This window comes from Boleophthalmus pectinirostris, unplaced genomic scaffold (genome assembly GCF_026225935.1).
Source record: "Boleophthalmus pectinirostris isolate CB_2022bp ecotype Guang Dong unplaced genomic scaffold, ASM2622593v1 HiC_scaffold_7, whole genome shotgun sequence".
NCBI classification, from domain to species: domain Eukaryota; kingdom Metazoa; phylum Chordata; class Actinopteri; order Gobiiformes; family Gobiidae; genus Boleophthalmus; species Boleophthalmus pectinirostris.
In genome coordinates, this window is record NW_026571473.1 from 1,760,219 (window position 1) to 1,779,068 (window position 18,850).

At 42.1% G+C, this 18,850-nt stretch overlaps 1 protein-coding gene across 2 annotated transcripts in view; it reads right to left on the reverse strand.

The window, feature by feature from the left end:
• LOC110162786 (DENN/MADD domain containing 1B) overlaps positions 1 to 18,850 on the reverse strand; it is a 378,748-nt gene that overhangs the window by 176,503 nt on the left and 183,395 nt on the right. Inside the window, exons 6-8 of one of the 2 annotated variants that reach the window (XM_020927684.2) lie at positions 16,607 to 16,676; positions 14,659 to 14,739; positions 5,665 to 5,724 (exon numbers count right to left, since the gene is read on the reverse strand). In XM_020927684.2, the coding sequence (XP_020783343.2) occupies positions 5,665 to 5,724; positions 14,659 to 14,739; positions 16,607 to 16,676 (211 nt within the window). The remainder of the gene's footprint in view (positions 1 to 5,664; positions 5,725 to 14,658; positions 14,740 to 16,606; positions 16,677 to 18,850) is intronic. The other variant, XM_055165337.1, reaches the window with a different exon arrangement.

Here is an 18,850-nt window from a genome sequence, read left to right on the forward strand (position 1 = left end):
AGCTGTTAAAATTCTAATTGGAACAAAAATAATTTCCATTTCTTGTTTTTCTGGTGATCCACAACACACTGATACAGTCACACAACTAACACATACACAACTCATGACAGACTACATTTTGTTCCACACTAGTAAACACAGACAATCTCATGTGTGACAATATCACACACATGTTCATGGGCCTGTACACATACACATTACATTGTGGATATAATGATCATGTGATATGGGCTGGACTCCACATAAACTGTTTCTGTGCTGATGAACTGACCCACCGACACCTCATGGACCAGGTTGATGTCTCTGATTGCGTTCGTTTTCTCGACTGGATTTAAATAAAGTTTGATTTTTCAGTGTGTTACAAACACTTTCAGTGAGAGCTGGTTCCAGACTATGTAGAATTCAGTTCAGTGACACAGATCAGTCTGGTGTGAGTCAGGTTAGGTCAGTCCCAAAGCCACACACTTCACCTCCTGTTCTGTCCAGACTCTGAGACGTGACAAACCAGAGGCAGCTCACTCTTCATTTAACTTGTTTAACTGTATAAAAGTTTACCGTGTGTTTAGTAGTGCTGTAGTTTATTCTAGAAAGAGAAACTAAATTATGTTATTAGGTTCTTTTTTCAGACCAAGAGTTTGTTTTCATACCTGACAGTTAGGACTGCTCACTAGCGCTCTTCCTCAGAGTGATGTCACGTGATGTTGTTGTGACGGGACGAGGGTTTTTTTACTCTCACACACACCTGGGATACTGTCCTGAGGAAGTGGGACTGCAGGTGGAGCTGTCGTCCTGCCTCCTCCGGTGGAAAGACAGCTCCAAAACCTGTTTAAATCAGCTGACCAGACACGTCACAGCAACATCATGAGAGCACTCTGAGGAAGACGCTAGTGAGCAGTCCAAACTGTCAGGCATGAAAACAAACTCTTGGTCTGAAAAAAGAACTTAATAACATAAATTATTGGAAGACCAAATTAAACTCATCAGACTGAGAAACTAAGGCTACGTTCAGACTGCAGGGCTTAACGCTCAATTTGGATTTTTTTGTGAAATCCGATGTTTTTACGAGGTCGTTCACATTTCCAATTAAATGTGACTTGTATGTGACTCCAGTGTGAACATTAAACGGCCCAAAAGTGTCCCACATGTGACACTGGAGACACGACGACGTCAACCGCAGCGAGCGTCTCTGTGTTTACAGAAGTTGTCCAAACATGGACGCAGCATCGAGCACCTGGAGATTTTAAAGTTCCTCTCGTACCGGAGCCAGAACATGAACAACTTACTTGTTTTAAGGAGGAGATTGAGAAGGAGAAGGACGATGGTTTTTGGTGTTTGGTGTTTTGTGGGACAGCGGCAGCAACGTCCATTGAAAGGAACATGTGGATGTGGAGACGGAGCCAAGAGTGGTGAGTGGTGATGTGCTTCACTTCAGTGACATGGAGTTCATTAACAATGTTCGCCTACTTCAGTGCAGAATAGTGACGTTTGTGTCTTGTTGATAACGTGTAGGTGGATGAATGCACTTTGACACACTTTCAGACTGAAGTCACATGTCAAAAGATCAGATATGTATCAGTTCTAGGAGCACATATAGAGTGTCCTGGGTCACATTTGAAAAAATTGGATCTGTGTGGTTCAGACTGTCATTAAAAGATCAGATACAGGAACATAGAGGCCAAAAAATCAGATTTGGGTCACTTCAAGCTGCAGTCTGAACGAAGCCTGAATGATTGGATTTGTAAATCATCGTAAAAATGAGCTGTGTTACATCTGAAATCAGACTTTCCTCTGCTCTGCCCCTTTTTACACTTTTCTTCACTTTTCTTTCAAACTTGTAAAACCCATACACATGTGAGGCCTTATTATTATTATTATGATGATGATTTCTTTGTTCATCTGTGTAACTTCAGTAAACCTGCTGCAGTTTCCAGTTAAAAACAACACACCAACAACCAAAACCAAAGTAAATGAACAGGAATCATTTATAAAACATTATAATCCAACACAAGGCCGTATCATCTCTGTACCTTTACTCTAACACATGTACCGCTCACATCTCGTGCTTTGTAAATAACACGTCCCCATTGGTCTTAATGCGTCTGTACTGTGCTCCTCTCCTCTCTGCTTTCTCACTCTGTTTTTCTCTCTTTTCTCTCTCTTTCTTTGGGAGTGGTGTTTGTAAAAGTGCGTGTGAATCTGGGTTAAGTGGCTGCGCATCAAGCAGACTGCGTGAGTTCAGACGTTTAGAAAGACTCGTTTTCTTATTCACAAAGAGCGGGGAGACATTAATCATTCACAAAGTTTGACTGTTTTCCAGAGAAGACGCAACAACCGCCAACACCGGGCTTTAAGACGGTTTGTTTTTGTTTAAAAATATACGGAAAAAGTGAAAGGAAAGCAGCTTGTCTCCATGGAGATCGAGTTCTTGGGTTGTAACTTTAGGGATTATTTTAGTAATTGACGAGGAGATTAATTTTTTGATTCGTTGACAAACAAAATAAAGGTTTTAGAATTGCATTTTATGTTTTAAAGTGCTAAATTACACTATTTTCTGATGTTCTAATGTAGTTTTCCCATCACAAACAGACCTGCAGTTGTGTTTGTTTCATTCACTCATGTTTAAAGGTGCATTGTGTAACTTTTCTGGTTGAGAGTCCATCAAATGCTCGGAGATGGAGATGTTATTTCTTTCTCTGGAATGTTTCACAGTATGGCATTAAATCTTTCTATCTTCGTGGAGACCAAACCAGACCAAGTTACAGGTCAGATCTGTGATTTTAAGGTAGAGCTGTTTAATGTCACACTGTGGAACATTCCAGGCAGAGCAATGACATCTCCATAGAAACGAGCAGGTGATGGACCCTTCACTAGAAAAGTTACACAGTGCACCTTTAACACACAAACCCTGTAGATTTAGGCTGAGTTCTTCTCTCAAACGGAAAACACTCTGTTACACTTTGTGATGTCATGTGTTGATACAGGAAGTGCTCCACTGTGTTTTTAAACTCCATACACCGGTAACACTTTATAATAACTACACATTATTTAGCCTTAATAAAGCATGAACAAAGACTTAATTAATAATGAACAAAGACTTAATTAAATAATGATTCACACTTAGTAACTACTTAATTACTACCTTAATCAGCACTTGCACTTAATTTGCTTGTGCTGTAAATAGTTACTCATAATTATTTCATTACTTAATTACTCATGAACTAACCATTTGAGCATTTATTAATCATTAGTAAACTATGAGAGAATGATTTACTAATAATACAATGATCATTCAGGCAACTGTTATCTGTTAGTTAAGTCTTTTTGAGAGCTTTTCTAAAGTGAAGACTAATTATGTTTTATTAAGCATTTACTAAGCGTGAATCATTATTAATTAAATCTTTGTTCATTATTAATTAAGTCTTTGTTCATGCTTTATTAAGGCTAAGTAAGGTGTAGTGATTATAAAGTGTTACCTACACCTTCACTAGAATCATCCGTGTGATTTTTTTCACCTCTGGAATTGTCAGTCTCTATTGAACTAAAAGTAAAAGGAGCTGTTCAAAACGGTTGAAAACTACCAATTTATGACATCACAAGGTGGAACAGCATTTTGAGTTTGGAGATGTTTTTGAAGAGGTAACGTCATTCTAACATGGCTCACAAAATCAACAAAATAAAGCATATGGAGACAAAAGGCTTCTACAGAAAATATTTACAAATAAAGTCTATTATTGATTAAAATCTGAAATGTTGTGTTCTTTTTGACATTTAGATCTAACACTTTTTGTTTTTTGTTATAATAGTCGACTTTTTTCATCAAGGGCCATATTTCTAAACACAGATGAAGCAGAGGGCCGATCGAGGGCCGTAGACTGATGCTCAATACAGTGAATAATTAAAATAAGTGCAGGTTTAACACGTTAGAATGAGCCATCAGTCTTTACTCATGCTAAGATCATTACAACCACACACTAAATATTAAATATGAGTTTTATCAAGTTGACTTTCAAAAAACTTGCAGTAAAAAGTACATTTTTAATTGATGCATGGTAATTTGGGCCAATTCACTTAGAAGCCTGAGGGCCAAGAAAAATTTGTCTGAGGGCCGCATTTGGCCCACGGGCCATAGTTTGGACATGCCTGACATAATATATGATGATTGCAGCCTTTGTGTTTACATTTCAAATTACAATCTTGAGTTTAAAAAAAAGAAAAAAAAAAAAGCTAAAAATATTAAATTGCATAATGTTAAATTGCAAAAAGGTTCAAGTTTTCAGTGAAGATCCAACCACCAACACCAACACTAACATCACCTCCAACAACATCATCACCTCCACCACCACCAGGTCTTAAAGGAACTGTATGAAATATCCTAAACATGACTTATCTATAAACATGTTCAAATCTAATGTAAGATTCACTGATAACAACTGTAATGATTTATTCTTCATTACAGAAAAAATGGACATGATGGACAAGTTGTTTATGTCATAATTTGATGTTTTGGATGATTCTCCAATCAGAAAACAGAATGAGCCTCACTTGAGTCTCTCATTTGTGTTGCTGGTTCACTGCTGAAAAACAGTTGGTTTAAATATAAAATGTCTCTCTGATCTTAACAGTCTCTCTCTAAACCCCAGCACCTGCTCCAGTCATGAGTCAGTGCTAGTGCAGCCTCTGCAGCTCAGGGAGAGAATTCTGGAGGTTGTGAGCTTCACATGAGACATGAACATAAACTGAGAATGAGACAAATGCAGGACGTGTCTCTGTCTGCAGGTGAAGACTCTGGAGACACAGGGTCAGATGGGATTGTAATTTTTCTGGTAAAAATCGGCCATTTGAACGATTTAAAGTTCAAATTTTAAACATGTCCAGAAAAAATGACAAAATTGTTTTAATCTAAAGCAAGAAACTATTAGAAGAATCACATTTCAGAACATGTTTGTGCAGATCTACACTACAGTTAGCAGCAGTTTTTTTTGTTTTTGTGTTTTTTTATTTAATTTAACGCAGAATGAGAAAAATGCTGGTGCTTCAAAAACAGAAGTGATTTGCAAATTTTATCCATTCAAATTTTAATTTTGACTGCAACATTGCACAAAATATATGTATTTTAAAGTATTCATTTTCTATTTTCTATTAAAAATCAAAACTGTAAAAGTTCTGGGGACACAGATTCAGTTGTGACTGTACTTTTTTTTTTTTTTTTTTTTTTTTTTTTAAGATGTGTAACTTTTCTGGTGGAGGGTCCGCCACCTGCTTATCTCCATGGTGATATCATTGCTTTGTCTGGGATGTTCCACAGTACGGCATTAAAAACATATATATTCATTTATTTACAGGTGTTTTACAGGGTCCACAGATCTGACCTGTAACTTGACCTGTGATGTGGCCTGCTTGTCAAACTGTGGAACATTCTAGGAACAAAACAATAACGTCAAGCAGGAGTCAAGCAGGTGATGAACCCTCTACCAAAAGTCCCACAGTGCACCTTTAAAAGAGTAAGACAGCAAGTACATACAGTTCCTTTAAGATGTCTGTTTTTGGTTAAATGTTAAAAAATTCCAAAACGAAAGACAGAAAGTAGATTGATGAGCCCGGACTGTGGAGGTGGGGTTAGTCTCATGCTGTTAGTAGATAATGGAGATCTTCAGGTGAACTCACGGAGGCCGGGCGAGGTCCAGGCTGGAGAACGTGCCCAGTGGCTATACACAGCTCCTCATTCTACACAATCACACAATAAAACAGTTTGTGTACATAAAAAACACAACAATTATTCTCTCTCACCCAGAAAAGTCTGAAATATGGTAGAAGTGTTTGTAAAATATCGAAATTTGGGATGTTCTAATGGAGTTTACTCATCACACACAGACCTGGAGTTGTGTTTTGTTTAACACACAAACCTGCACATTTAGGCTGAGCTCTTCTCTCAAACAGAAAAAAAACCTTGTGATGTCATGTGGTAATACAGGAAGTGCTCCGCTGTGTTTTTAAATCATGGATCTATTAAAATAAGTGCAGGGTGTTGCTGCTTGTATCTGTCTCCAGTTGATGTAGTGACAAAAATCCCCTGGGCTGAGAGAGGATTTTTCTCACAGAGGAAATGTAATCACAAACTGCTCATGTTCGGCTGACAGGGACCACCAACTTTCAAAAATGTTGGATTTTGTGGCAATTTTTACCTTTTTTATATCAAAATTTTTCAGTTGTCTTAAAAAAATGCTTTATAATCATTCGCTCCGGCTCCTCTCGGCTCCTCTCGGCTCCTCTCGGCTCCTCTCGGCTCCTCTCGGCTCCTCTCGGCTCCGCTCTGTTCCTCTCTGTTCCTCTCTGCTCCTCTCGACTCCTCTCAGCTCCTCTCAGCACTACTCAGCTCCTCTCTGCTCCTCTCGACTCCTCTCAGCTCCTCTCAGCACTACTCAGCTCCTCTCGGCTCCTCTCGGCTCCTCTCGGCTCCGCTCTGCTCCTCTCTGCGCCTCTAGGTTCCGCTCTGTTCCTCTCGGTTTCTCTCGGCTCCTCTCGGCTCCTCTCGGCTCTCTCGGTCCTCTCGCTCCTCTCGCTCTCGCTCTCTCGGCTCTCCTCGGCTCCTCTCGGCTCCTCTCGGCTCCTCTCGGCTCCTCTCGCTCCTCTCGGCTCCTCTCAGCTCCTCTCAGCTCTACTCAGCTCCTCTCGGCTCCTCTCGGCTCCTCTCAGCTCCTCTTGGCTCCTCTCGGCTCCTCTCGGCTCCTCTCGGCTCCTCTCGGCTCCACTCGTTCTGACTGGTCAAAGCGCTTACATGATACACGTGACGGCGCTTCATCCGTGGGCTACTGCACATGTGCCACTGAGCTCAACCCACTGACTTGACCTTCACTAGAATCCTTTGGGAAATTTCAGGTCTGGATTTACCAATCTCTACTGAACTAAAGGGAAAAGGAGATACTAATTATACCACTGCATGACATCACAAGGTGTAAGAGAGCTCCAGGTTTGTTTTTGAGGAGGAAACAACATAAATAACAGGACTTAATGATGCATTGTGTAAATTTTCTGATGGAAGGTTCATCAAATGCTTTTTCTTCATGGAGATGTTATTACTTTGTCTGGAATGTTCCACAGTATGGCATTAAACTTTTCTATCTTCATGGAGACCAAACAAGACCAAGTTACAGGTCAGATCTGTGGAGAGGCGACCCCGGAATGTCTATCAGAATGTCTGTTTTTCTAGGTATTTTTGAGTTATGAAATCAGCTGTCACTGAACAGGCGAGTTTCAGCTGACGTCATTGTTATTAAAAGCCCAAACAGGATAGTGGTTAAACACAGTGTGTAACCTCACGTATTTATCTCCGATCATGGTAAATTCCTGCTGCATTATCGGATGCACAAATAGAAGCACGGAAGAAGGAAAATGTCTTTTTCGTATTCTGAGTGAAAAGAACCGCTAATGGTGAATTAAACGTCTTTCAAACATCCGCAGAGCAAACGTAGAAGATCCTAACAAACCGTGGACTCCAACAAGTTCAACAACACATCGAGACTCTTGGAGGTTTTCATCTTTTCTGCTGTGAATGACCCAGGAGTTTCCACCAAGTCATTGTGGATATCACCAAGTGAATATTTGTCCAGGTAGTTGGTGATTCTGACCAGAAATTTGGTTTGGTTCACCTTTTGTCGGGGTTGAAAAGGGTGATTTGTCGTCCATCGATGCTTATGACCAATTTCTGGTCAAATGGTCTTGGGTCCTCTGCTGTTAGAGTGGATAAATAACCAGGATCAATACCCTTTACGTGCTTTCTCACTCCGTTGAATCAGTGTTTCTTGCCGTCGACCAAAATAATTCCCAGCATGCAACGCACGCTTTTGTCAACAATGAAACTCGCCTATAAATGTAAGGCAGAGCTGTTTAATGTCATACTGTGGAACATTCCTGGCAGAGCATCTCCATAGAAACAAGCAGGTGATGGACCCCAAATCAGTAAAGTTACACAGTGTACCTTTAAAGCTCCTTAGAGTCAATCTAGGACCTTTAACTATAGAATTCTATTTAAAGTTCACATTTTAAACACGTTCAGAAGAAATGACAAAAAAAATGAAATCTGAACTGACAAAATAATACAATAATCACATTTCAGAATTCTTTTTTTAGATTTAAACTACAGGATAAGCAGTTTTTATGCAGAATCAGACAGAATTTAATGTTTATGGAAGAAATGATGGAATTACAAAAACAGCAGCGATTCATCTTAAAGATCTAGTACCAAATGTATGTATTTTAAAGCATGAATTCATTATTTTCAATTAAAAATCAAAACTGTAAAAGATGAAGCAACCACCTCTGAACTAGAAAATTCTCCAACACAAAGCGCACTTCCACTTACCATTGGTTTGCGGCCAATAATAAAACACAATGTAAACATATAAATAGGCCTTTAACATGAATTCTATACCCTGACGGAGTATTTTCGTCTGCGTTCCTCCCACAGCGATCCCTCCACATACATGTTTGAATAATCGGGAGTAGTTTTTCTCTCATTTTGGCCTTAAGAGGGCTCCTCCCACATCCTGACACCGACTCCCGTTTAACACACAGGCACAAAAAGGTTATTTCAATTTCATATTCTTGGTGAAAAGCCTGATCTGAGAATTGTTTAATGATTTTAAATGCACCGGGAGCATTCATTTACAGATGTATTTATGGTGTATTATGAAGACGGAACAGAATAAACATGCCAAGAAAACACCAAAAGGGTCAGATTGTGAAAAAAAGAAAAACGTCTTTGTCAATTTGCTTTTGCATTGATTTATTTTTTTGTTAAATGAAATGAAATTCTATTGTTGCATGAATTGTACGAAAGAGATTATTTAGTTAAACTATGTGTGTGATAATTTAAAGCCTCATTATGTAACTTTCTGGAGATGGAAGGTCACAAGTTTGATTCCATGGAAACAGAAAGTTAAAACCACACTTTGGAACATTCTCCATGGAGACAGACGTTTTATGTCATACTGTGGAAGATTTTAGCCAAATGAAACAAGCAGAAGCAGGCCCTCGTCCAGACTGAATGAGAGTCAGGTCTGTGGAGATGCGAGTCCACTCACAGTTTTCAGTGCAAGAAACATCAGAATGCTTTTATTTTTGTCTCATTTATGTGTAAAAAGTGACATACTAGAGTATTAAAATGCAAAATCAACTAAATTAAAGGTGCCCTGTGTAACTTTTTGGTTGGGGATTCCATCACCTGCTTGTATCCATGGAGATGTCATTGCTCTGCCTGGAATATTCCACAGCATGACATTAAACAGCTCTTCTTTACATTTATTCAATTACAGGTGGTTTTATTTCCTCAAAAAAACAAACATTCTGACTGTGAGCGGTGGGATTGTCTCTCCACAGATCTGACCTGTAACTTCACCTGGTTTGGTCTCCATGGAGATAGAAAGGTTGAAGTTTTAAGATAAAGCAAGAACATGTCCATGGAGAAGAGCATTTGACGGTTTCAGCACCAGAAAAGTCACACAGTGCACCTTTAAATTTAGAGACGTTTTATCATTTCGAAACCATTCATAATCGTTCTTCAAAATTTGCAATAAAAAAATTGCATTCAGCTCGATAGAAATGTGTGGAAAAATGATAAGAGCTGATGCTGCCTCAGTCTCATAGTGAAACTTTCAGCGTCGTAAACAATAGAAAAGGCTGCACGCATCAGTAGCACCAGAAACGTGAAACTACAGACACTCAATTAAAAAGTGCAAAAACTCACTGAACCATTCGATTCATATAAGATCAGCGAGACATTATACTCATGATTTATGTCAATAACATTCAAATTATTATCCACATAACCCACAAATGAGACTCAAATAAAAGCATGTTTTTTCATTCTGATGTTTCTTGCCTGAAAACTGTGAGTGGGCTCGCATCTCCACAGACCTGACTCTCACTCAGCCTGGACGAGGGCCTGCTCCTCCTTGTTTCCATGGAAATGTTCCTTTGGCTAAAATCTTCCACAGTATGACAAAAAACAATAAAACACACCTGTCTCCACGGAGAATGTTCCAAAGTGTGGCTTTAACTTTCTGTTTCCATGGAATCAAACAGAGAGAGAGAGAAGGAATGAGTGAGAGAGAGAGAGAGAGAGAGAGAGAGAGAGAGAGAGAGAGGGAGAGAGATGTAGAGAGTGAGAGAGAGGGAGAGAGGTAGAAGTAGAGAGAGAGAGAGAAAGAAAGAGACATTAGAGAGAGAGTAGGGAGAGGTAGAGAGAGAGAGAGAGGTAGAGGTAGAGAAAGAGATGTAGAGAGAGAGAGAGAGAGAGAGAGAGAGAGAGAGAGATGTAGAGAGAAGAGAGAGAGAGAGAGAGTAGAGAGAGAGAGAGAGATGTAGAGAGAGAGAGAGAGAGAGAGAGAGAGAGAGAGAGAGAGAGAGAGAGAGAGAGATGTAGAGAGAGAGAGAGAGAGAGATGTGTAGAGAGAGAGAGAGAGAGAGAGATGTAGAGAGAGAGAGAGAGAGAGAGAGAGAGAGAGAGATGTAGAGAGAGAGAGAGAGATGTAGAGAGAGAGATGTAGAGAGAGAGATGTAGAGAGAGAGAGAGAGAGAGAGAGAGAGAGATGTAGAGAGAGAGAGAGATGTAGAGAGAGAGAGAGAGAGATGTAGAGAGAGAGAGAATGTAGAGAGAGAGAGAGAGAGAGAGATGTAGAGAGAGAGAGAGAGAGAGAGAGAGAGTGTAGAGAGAGAGAGAGAGAGAGAGAGAGAGAGAGAGAGAGAGATGTAGAGAGAGAGAGAGAGTGTAGAGAGAGAGAGAGAGAGAGAGTGTAGAGAGAGAGAGAGAGATGTAGAGAGAGAGAGAGAGAGAGAGATGTGTAGAGAGAGAGAGAGAGAGATGTAGGGAGAGAGAGAGAGAGAGAGATGTAGAGAGAGAGAGAGAGAGAGAGATGTAGAGAGAGAGAGAGAGAGAGAGAGAGAGAGAGAGAGATGTAGAGAGAGAGAGAGAGAGAGAGAGAGAGAGAGAGAGAGAGAGAGAGAGAGAGAGAGAGAGAGAGAAAGTGTAGAGAGAGAGAGAGAGAGAGAGAGAGGTGTAGAGAGAGAGAGAGAGAGAGAGAGAGAGATGTAGAGAGAGAGAGAGAGAGAGAGAGAGAGAGAGAGAGAGATGTAGAGAGAGAGAGAGAGAGAGAGAGAGAGAGAGAGAGAGAGAGAGAGAGAGAGAGAGAGAGAGAGAGAGAGAGAGAGAGAGAGAGAGAGAGTGTAGAGAGAGAGATGTGTAGAGAGAGAGAGAGAGAGAGAGAGAGATGTAGAGAGAGAGAGAGAGAGAGAGAGATGTAGAGAGAGAGAGAGAGAGAGATGTAGAGAGAGAGAGTGTAGAGAGAGAGAGAGATGTAGAGAGAGAGAGAGAGAGAGAGAGAGAGAGAGAGATGTAGAGAGAGAGAGAGATGTAGAGAGAGAGAGAGAGAGAGAGAGAGATGTAGAGAGAGAGAGAGAGAGATGCTAGAGAGAGAGAGAGAGAGAGAGATCAGAGAGAGAGAGATAGTAGAGAGAGAGAGATGTAGAGAGAGAGAGAGAGAGAGAGAGAGAGAGAGAGAGATGTAGAGAGAGAGAGATGTAGAGAGAGAGAGAGAGAGAGAGAGAGTAGATAGAGAGAGAGAGAGAGAGAGATGTAGAGAGAAGAGAAGTAGAGAGGGAGAGAGAGTAGATGTAGAGAGAGGTGATGTTTCATCTCTGGAAAGTTACATATTGTGGCTTTAAATGGTTACACATAGTAATAACTTCTCTTTGTCCGTCTCTCACACAGTTCATGCTACCACACAAAATAAATAATAATAAATGGAAAAACAAACTGACCAAGATGTTTTTTTGTTTTTTTTTCTTCATAATGTGACCCTTTAAATGTTTTCTTTACATGTTTCTCCTCAGTCTCAGAAGACTAAAGTCAGTGAACCCCTGTCGTGTTGTGTCGTGGTTGTGTCGTGTTGTGTCGTGGTTGTGTCGTGGTGTCGTGTGTGTCGTGGTTGTGTCGTGTTGTGTCGTGTTGTGTCGTGGTTGTGTCGTGTTCGTGTTGTGTCGTGGGTGTCGTCGTGTTGGTCGTGCGTCGTGGTTGCGTCGTGTGTTGCGTCGTCGTGTTCGTGTTGTGGTGTGTCGTGGTTGTGTCGTGGTTGTGTCGTGGTTGTGTCGTGGTCGTGGTTGTGTCGTGGTGTGTGTTGTGTCGTGGTTGTGTCGTGGTGTGTGTCGTGGTGTGTGTCGTGGGTGTGTCGTGGGTGTGTCGTGGTGTCGTGTGTGGTGTGTGTCGTGGTTGTGTCGTGTGTGTGTGTCGTGGTGTGTCGTGGTTGTGTCGTGGTGTGTCGTGTGTGTCGTGTGTGTCGTGGTTGTGTCGTGGTTGTCGTCGTGTGTGTGTGTCGTGGTGTGTCGTGGGTGTGTCGTGGTTGTGTCGTGTGTGTTGTGTCGTGGTTGTGTCGTGTGGGTGTGTCGTGGTGTGTGTGTCGTGGTTGTGTCGTGTTGTGTCGTGTGTGTGTGTCGTGGTTGTGTCGTGTTGTGTCGTGGTTGTCGTCGTGGTTGTGTCGTGGTTGTGTCGTGGTTGTGTCGTGGTTGTGTCGTGGGTGTGTCGTGTGTGTCGTGGGTGTGTCGTGGTGTGTGTGTCGTGGTTGTGTCGTCGTTTGTGTCGTGCGTCGTGGTTGTGTCGTCGTGGTGTGTGTCGTGTTGTGTCGTGGTTGTGTCGTCGCGTGGTTGTGTCGTCGCTGGTGCGTCGCGTGTTGCGTCGCGGGTGTGTCGCGGTTGCGTCGTGGGTGTGTCGTGGGTGTGTCGCGTGGTGTGTCGTGGTTGCGTCGTGGTTGTGTCGTGGGGGTATTTCCCTGGGGGGTGAGATAGTGTCAGTGGAGCCCAAACAGAGTGGGACTTTGATAAACCCACAGACCTGGAGCTGAGGTTTAAACCTGACTCTGACTTCAGCTTATCTCCACTCGACTCAGCTCCAACTTTCTACAGCACAGTGCTTCCAAACACTGTCACAAACCAACCCTTTTCTCATCTTCTCCACATCTGCACTGGTGTTATCTCAACCAGCCTCTGCTCCAGACGTGTGGTACAGCCTGTTTCTATGGAGACGCCATCGCTCTGCCTGGAATGTTCCATAGTATGACATTAAACAGCTCTAGATTACATTTATTCATTTACAAAAATCCCTAGAAAAACAGACATTCTGACTGTGAGTGGGGTTGCCTTTCCACAGATCTGAGCTGTAACTTGGTCTGGTTTGGTCTTTGTGGAGATAAAAAAAAGGTTTAATGCCATACTGTGAAACATTCCAGACAAGCAATGACATCTCCATGGACAAAAGCCACCAGAAAATTTATGCAATGCAGCTTTAATACCGGGATTCTGTTCAAAGTTCACATTTTAAACGCATCCAGAAGAACTGACAAAAACACTGAAATCTGAACTGACAAACTAATACAAGAATCACATTTCAGAGCATGTTTGTACAGATGTAAACTACCGGGTTAGGTCATTCTAAAGGGGTGTTCAGATCAGAGCGTCAAAGCGTCGAGTTTCTATGTAAAGTCTATGTGGACATGCGCGTCTTCGGGCATCAGCGCGGTGCAAATCTGGCATCGAAGCGGTGCATCTTGAGCGTTTTGGAGTCAACACACGAGACACGCGTCCAAGGCGTCAGCGTCAAGAAGTTGAAAATGATTAATTTTTCGCATCAGACGTGCAGCATCAACCAATTAGGGACGAGTATCCAGTGATGCAGCGACATAATTATCAGGAAGAAAAACCTCAGAACCAGAACCACAAACATGAGCGGAGCATAAATGTATACACCACAATCACCGAGCGAGGACTACACCAGAACCGGACCAGGACTAAACCAGGACTAGACTGGGACTAAACAAGGACTAGACCGAGACTAGACCAGGACTAGACCAGGATTAGACCAGGACTAAACCAGAACTGATCCAGTGTCATTAGCGGAGTATAAATATATATATACGCCCCAGTCATCGACCCGATCTCCTGTTTTATGTCATAAAAACACTAAAGTCTCTCTCAATCTGGTCTGACATTGTTTTAGGAAAAGTCCGGGACCAGGCTCTTGTTTCCAGGGCAACGGACGCGCGTCAAGTATTTTTCTACGTTCGTCCACGGCGTAAAAGACGCGCGTCGGGGGCGTCTAAATTCAAAGGCAAAGGCGTCCAAATAGAGGTGTCAAGGCGTTTTTTGACGCTTTGGTGTGAACACCCCTTAAATCAGAGCTCAGAATAGAGTCGCTGCTCCTTCACACAGAGGAAAAAACAAAGAGGCATTCACATTTGTCAACTGTATCACATTAATAAGTTTCCTGTTCCCAAAGAAGAAACTACATGAGAAAACTTCAGCTAGTCCAGTGTTTTCAGCTCCAATACCGATATCCATACTCACCAACAGCTTACCAGAGACACAACTTTATTTTTTCCCCTAAATATACCAATAACTTTTAACAAAACTGACCTAACTGTGGGGTGTAATTCTTCTTTATCTTGCAAATAACTACTGAACAAAAAGGCCCATTCAGGAAATAGTCTGGACTCATATCACAGGACTGACACCAGATCCAGTAAATAGTCAGCTGTTAGTCAAAACCGATACTGGAACAACATGTGTCTGCTGTGTCCACACTGTGTGATAGTGTGAAAAGTACTGCATACGCACCACGCTCAGGTTGACGGGGGTGTAGGGTTTTGGCACCGGCAGCTCGTACAGAGACTTCAGCAGGTCATTCAAGTCATTCTCCTGACGCACAACAAACACAGAAACACAAACGCTATTCAGTTTAGTTTAATAAAAGTTACATGTGAATCTACAGGGTGTTTGTGCAGAGCAGAGGACTCTCCAAGAGACACACACAAAACCAACTGAAAAGAGAGAAAGAGAGAGGGGTAGAGAGAAACCCTCCACTAGAAAAGTTACACAATGCAGCTTTAAGTGACATTTGTCTGTCTCCTTTGTGTGGCTCTGTGTCCTTGTGTCTTTATTGTGAGCTATATTTGTCTATCTGTGTGTGTGCGTCTGTATGTGTGTATCTGTGTGTGTGCGTGTGTGTCTGTGTGTATGTATTTGTGTGTGTGTGTGTTTGTATCTGTATATCTGTGTGTGTGTGTGTGTGTGTGTACGTGTCCCTCTGTGTCTGTATGTGTGTGTGTGTACGTGTGTGTGTGTAGCTGTATATCTGTGTGTGTGTCTGTGTGCATGTGCGTGTTTATCTATGTGTATCTGTGTGTGTGTGTCTGTGTGTATGTGCGCGCGTATATGTCTCTGTGTGTATGTGTGTGTTTATCTATGTGTATCTGTGTGTGTGTGTCTGTGTGCATGTGTGTGCGTATGTGTCTCTGTGTGAGTTTATCTATGTGTATCTGTGTGTGTGTGCATGTGTGAGTATTGTGTTTATGTTTATCTGAGTGTGTGTCTGTGTATCTGTGCGTGTGTCTGTATCTGTGTGTGCATCTGTGTGTATTTGTGTGTGTATGTGTGTGTATGTATCTCTGCATGTGTGTATCGAGGTCTGTGGTATCTGTGTGTGCATGTGTTTATCTGTGTGTGTGTCTCTGCATGTGTGTGTGTGTGTGTATCTGTGTGTGTGTCTGTGTGTGTTTATCTGTATGTGTGTGTGTGTGTTTATCTGTGTGTGTCTGCATGTGTGTATCTGTGTTTGCGTGTGTATCTGTCTGTGTGTGTGTCTGCTTGTGTATGTCTCTGCATGTGTGTGTGTGCATGCGTGTGTGTGTATCTGTGTGTGTAGGGATGTGTGTGTCTGTGTGTGTTTATCTGTATGTGTGTTTGCGTGTGTGTGTGTTTATCTGTGTGCGTGTGTCTCTGCATGTGTGTGTGTATCTTTGTGTGTGTGTGTGCATGTGGGGGTGTGTTTGCGTGTGTGTGTGTATCTGTGTTTGCGTGTATCTGTGTGTGTCTCTGCATGCGTGTGTGCGTGTGTGTGTGTGTATCTGTATCTGTGTGTGTTTACCTGTGTGTGTCTCTGCATGTGTGTGTGCGTGTGTGTGTGTGTGTATCTGTATCTGTGTGTGTTTATCTGTGTGTGTCTCTGCATGCGTGTGTGCGTGTGTGTGTGTGTGTGTGTATCTGTGTGTGTTTATCTGTGTGTGTCTCTGCATGTGTGTGTGTGTGTGTGTGTATCTGTATCTGTGTGTGTTTATCTGTGTGTGTCTCTGCATGTGTGTGTGTGTGTGTATCTGTATCTGTGTGTGTGCGTGCGCTTTTCCATTTTTTAACGATTTGTTTTCCAGTAAATCATCAGGAGGAGGCTGAGGCGTCGTCAGCCTTTGGTGTGTGAAATGTCAACATTGTTCTCGCTAACAACGAGATCCGGAGCGAGAGAAGCCCAGACGCAGCGCCGGAGAACAGGAACGACAGACTGCGGTTTGAGCACAAGACGAGGAGAAGACGAGAAGAGGAGGAGAAGAAGAAGAGAAGGAGAAGAAGAAGAAAAAGAAGAAGAGATGTGGAAATGTGGAACCAGAGCTGGCGTTCAAAAACAGTAAATGCACAGCTTGTTTCTCACTCTAAAACACGTCTTATTTTTGAATGCGAGCACTTGAAACTGAAGGAAAGTTCTGGTAAAAGTGGATGAAAAGAGTTCTGGTACCTGTTGTTTCGTAAGGTAGTCCGCCAGTGTGTTCAGCAGCTTGTAGAAAATCTCAAACCAGGGGAGGTAACTGCGAAAAAACACAAAATAATACAACTTGATAAACAATACAAGTTTATTTAAGGGTCTTATATCACACAAAACCAACTCTTGTGAACTTTAAGTCGTGTTCTAATGTTGTTCCCTCATCAAAAACACACCTGCAGTTGTGTTTAGTTTCATTCACATGTTTGAGTAATCCTGTATTATCAGTATAGTGGTTATACGAGCGCTGTTTGTGATGTAAAACAAACAGCCTGGATACGTGTATGTGTTCTGCGATGGTTTAATGAAGGGGCATAACTGACATCACAGCAGCAACGTCTGAATGTGAACACAGAGAGCAGGAATATTGTGAAGATGAACTGTACTGATAATGTAAAACCACAAACAGAGCAATGGAGCACACACACACACACACACACACACACCACGCTCACATGCTCACATGACTCCCACCGCCTCTCAGAGGAGCAGGAACACACACACAATTAGTCTGGCTACATCTCCAAAGCTCAAAATGGACATCATAAGGTGGAACCTTACGATGTCCGAGTGTGAAGCGGCTGGGATGAGGATCAGCTCCTCCAAATCCGAGGCCATAGTTCTTGACAGAAAAAAGGTGTCTTGCTCTCTCTGGGTGGTTGGGGAGGCTCTGCCTCAATTGGAGGAGTTCAAGTATCTCGTGGTCTTGTTCATAATGGAGTGTGAGATTGACAGGTGGTTCGGTGCAGCATCAGCAGTGATGTGGTCGCTGAGCCGAAAGGCAAAGATCTCGATTTACTGTCAGTCCTCGTTCCTCCCCTCACCTATGATTATGAGCTCTGGGTCATGACCAAAAGAACGAGATCGCGGACACAAACAATTGAAATTAATTTCCTCCACAGGGTGGCTAGGTGCTCCCTTACAGACAGGGTGAGGAGCTCAGGCACACGGGAGGAACTTGGAGTAGAGCCACTGCTCATCCACATCCAGAGGAGTCAGCTGAGGTGGCTCGGGCATCTGTACCAGATGCCTCCTGGATGCCTCCCTGGAGAGGTGTCCTGGGCATGTCCCACCAGGAGGAGGCCCTGGACTTTATCCAGGGCTGGGAGGAAAATGGATGGGTAGACAAGACTATTATGAAATCTTGTATTTATTTCTGTTTCACTTGTTCTCATTTATTTTGTCCCGTAAGTGATTCAGACCCGTTCAAACCCATAACCCCAAATTATATCCACTTAATCACACTGTCTTGTCTTTATTAACGTGAAGACCGCTGCAGTCAAATCCCATAATATGTCCCTGCTGTTTCCATGGTGACCGGGCTGAAGAATTCCCCTCCATAAAAGTCTCTGAGGGATGCTCTTTTTACAAGCATGAGGCTCCCAGATGCACGGGACGCTCACAAACACAACAACGGGACTCCTGCTTTGGCACCTTGTTTCCTTCCCTTCTCTCTTTACTTCTCTTATCTCCTACTGTCTCCTCTCTTCTTGACTCATTCCATTTGTCCCTCTCTCTTTCTTTTCTGCTCACCTTTCATAATTTCTTACATTCTCATTCTTTCTCTTTACCTTTTTTCTCTCCTCTCACTTAAATTTTTCTGGGTAAAGGTACATAAACAGTACACAGTTTTCAGTACTTAAGTTAGATAGTACTTTTTCCTTGCTCACACTTGTATTAATTATGATCTAAAACAACAACAGAATTATAATGTTCATAAATGCCAATAAATCTAAGTCTTATACAAGATTTTTTACAGGGTTTCAAAGACTCTTTAGAAGTTTTCTATAGCCACACATACCCTGTGACAGACAGATTGAAGTGAGTGTAAGTGTCTTGCCTAAGGACACAACAACATTTAGCCCTAGAACTCAGATGAGATTGGGCCTTCTCAAGGTGACATGACTGAAACTGTGTGTAGTACTTTCTAAGGACCCATCAACATCACAACCTCTTTTCAAAACACTTTTGATTCATTTTAACAGTATTAAAGTTACTAGTTTTTGTTTTTTGTTTTTTTCTGTACTTAAAGTGTTCCAGTGTAGGACCTTTTAAGGCCCTGTACCACATTTTACCCATGTGTTTCAGTCAAATGTGTTGTGGCACAGAATAGATATATATTGTCTGAGCAGCTCTTGAAGTAATATAAATCTCTTGTATCAGACTCTAATTATAAAGAGCTGTATAGAGATAGACCGATATCAGGCCGATACTTTGACT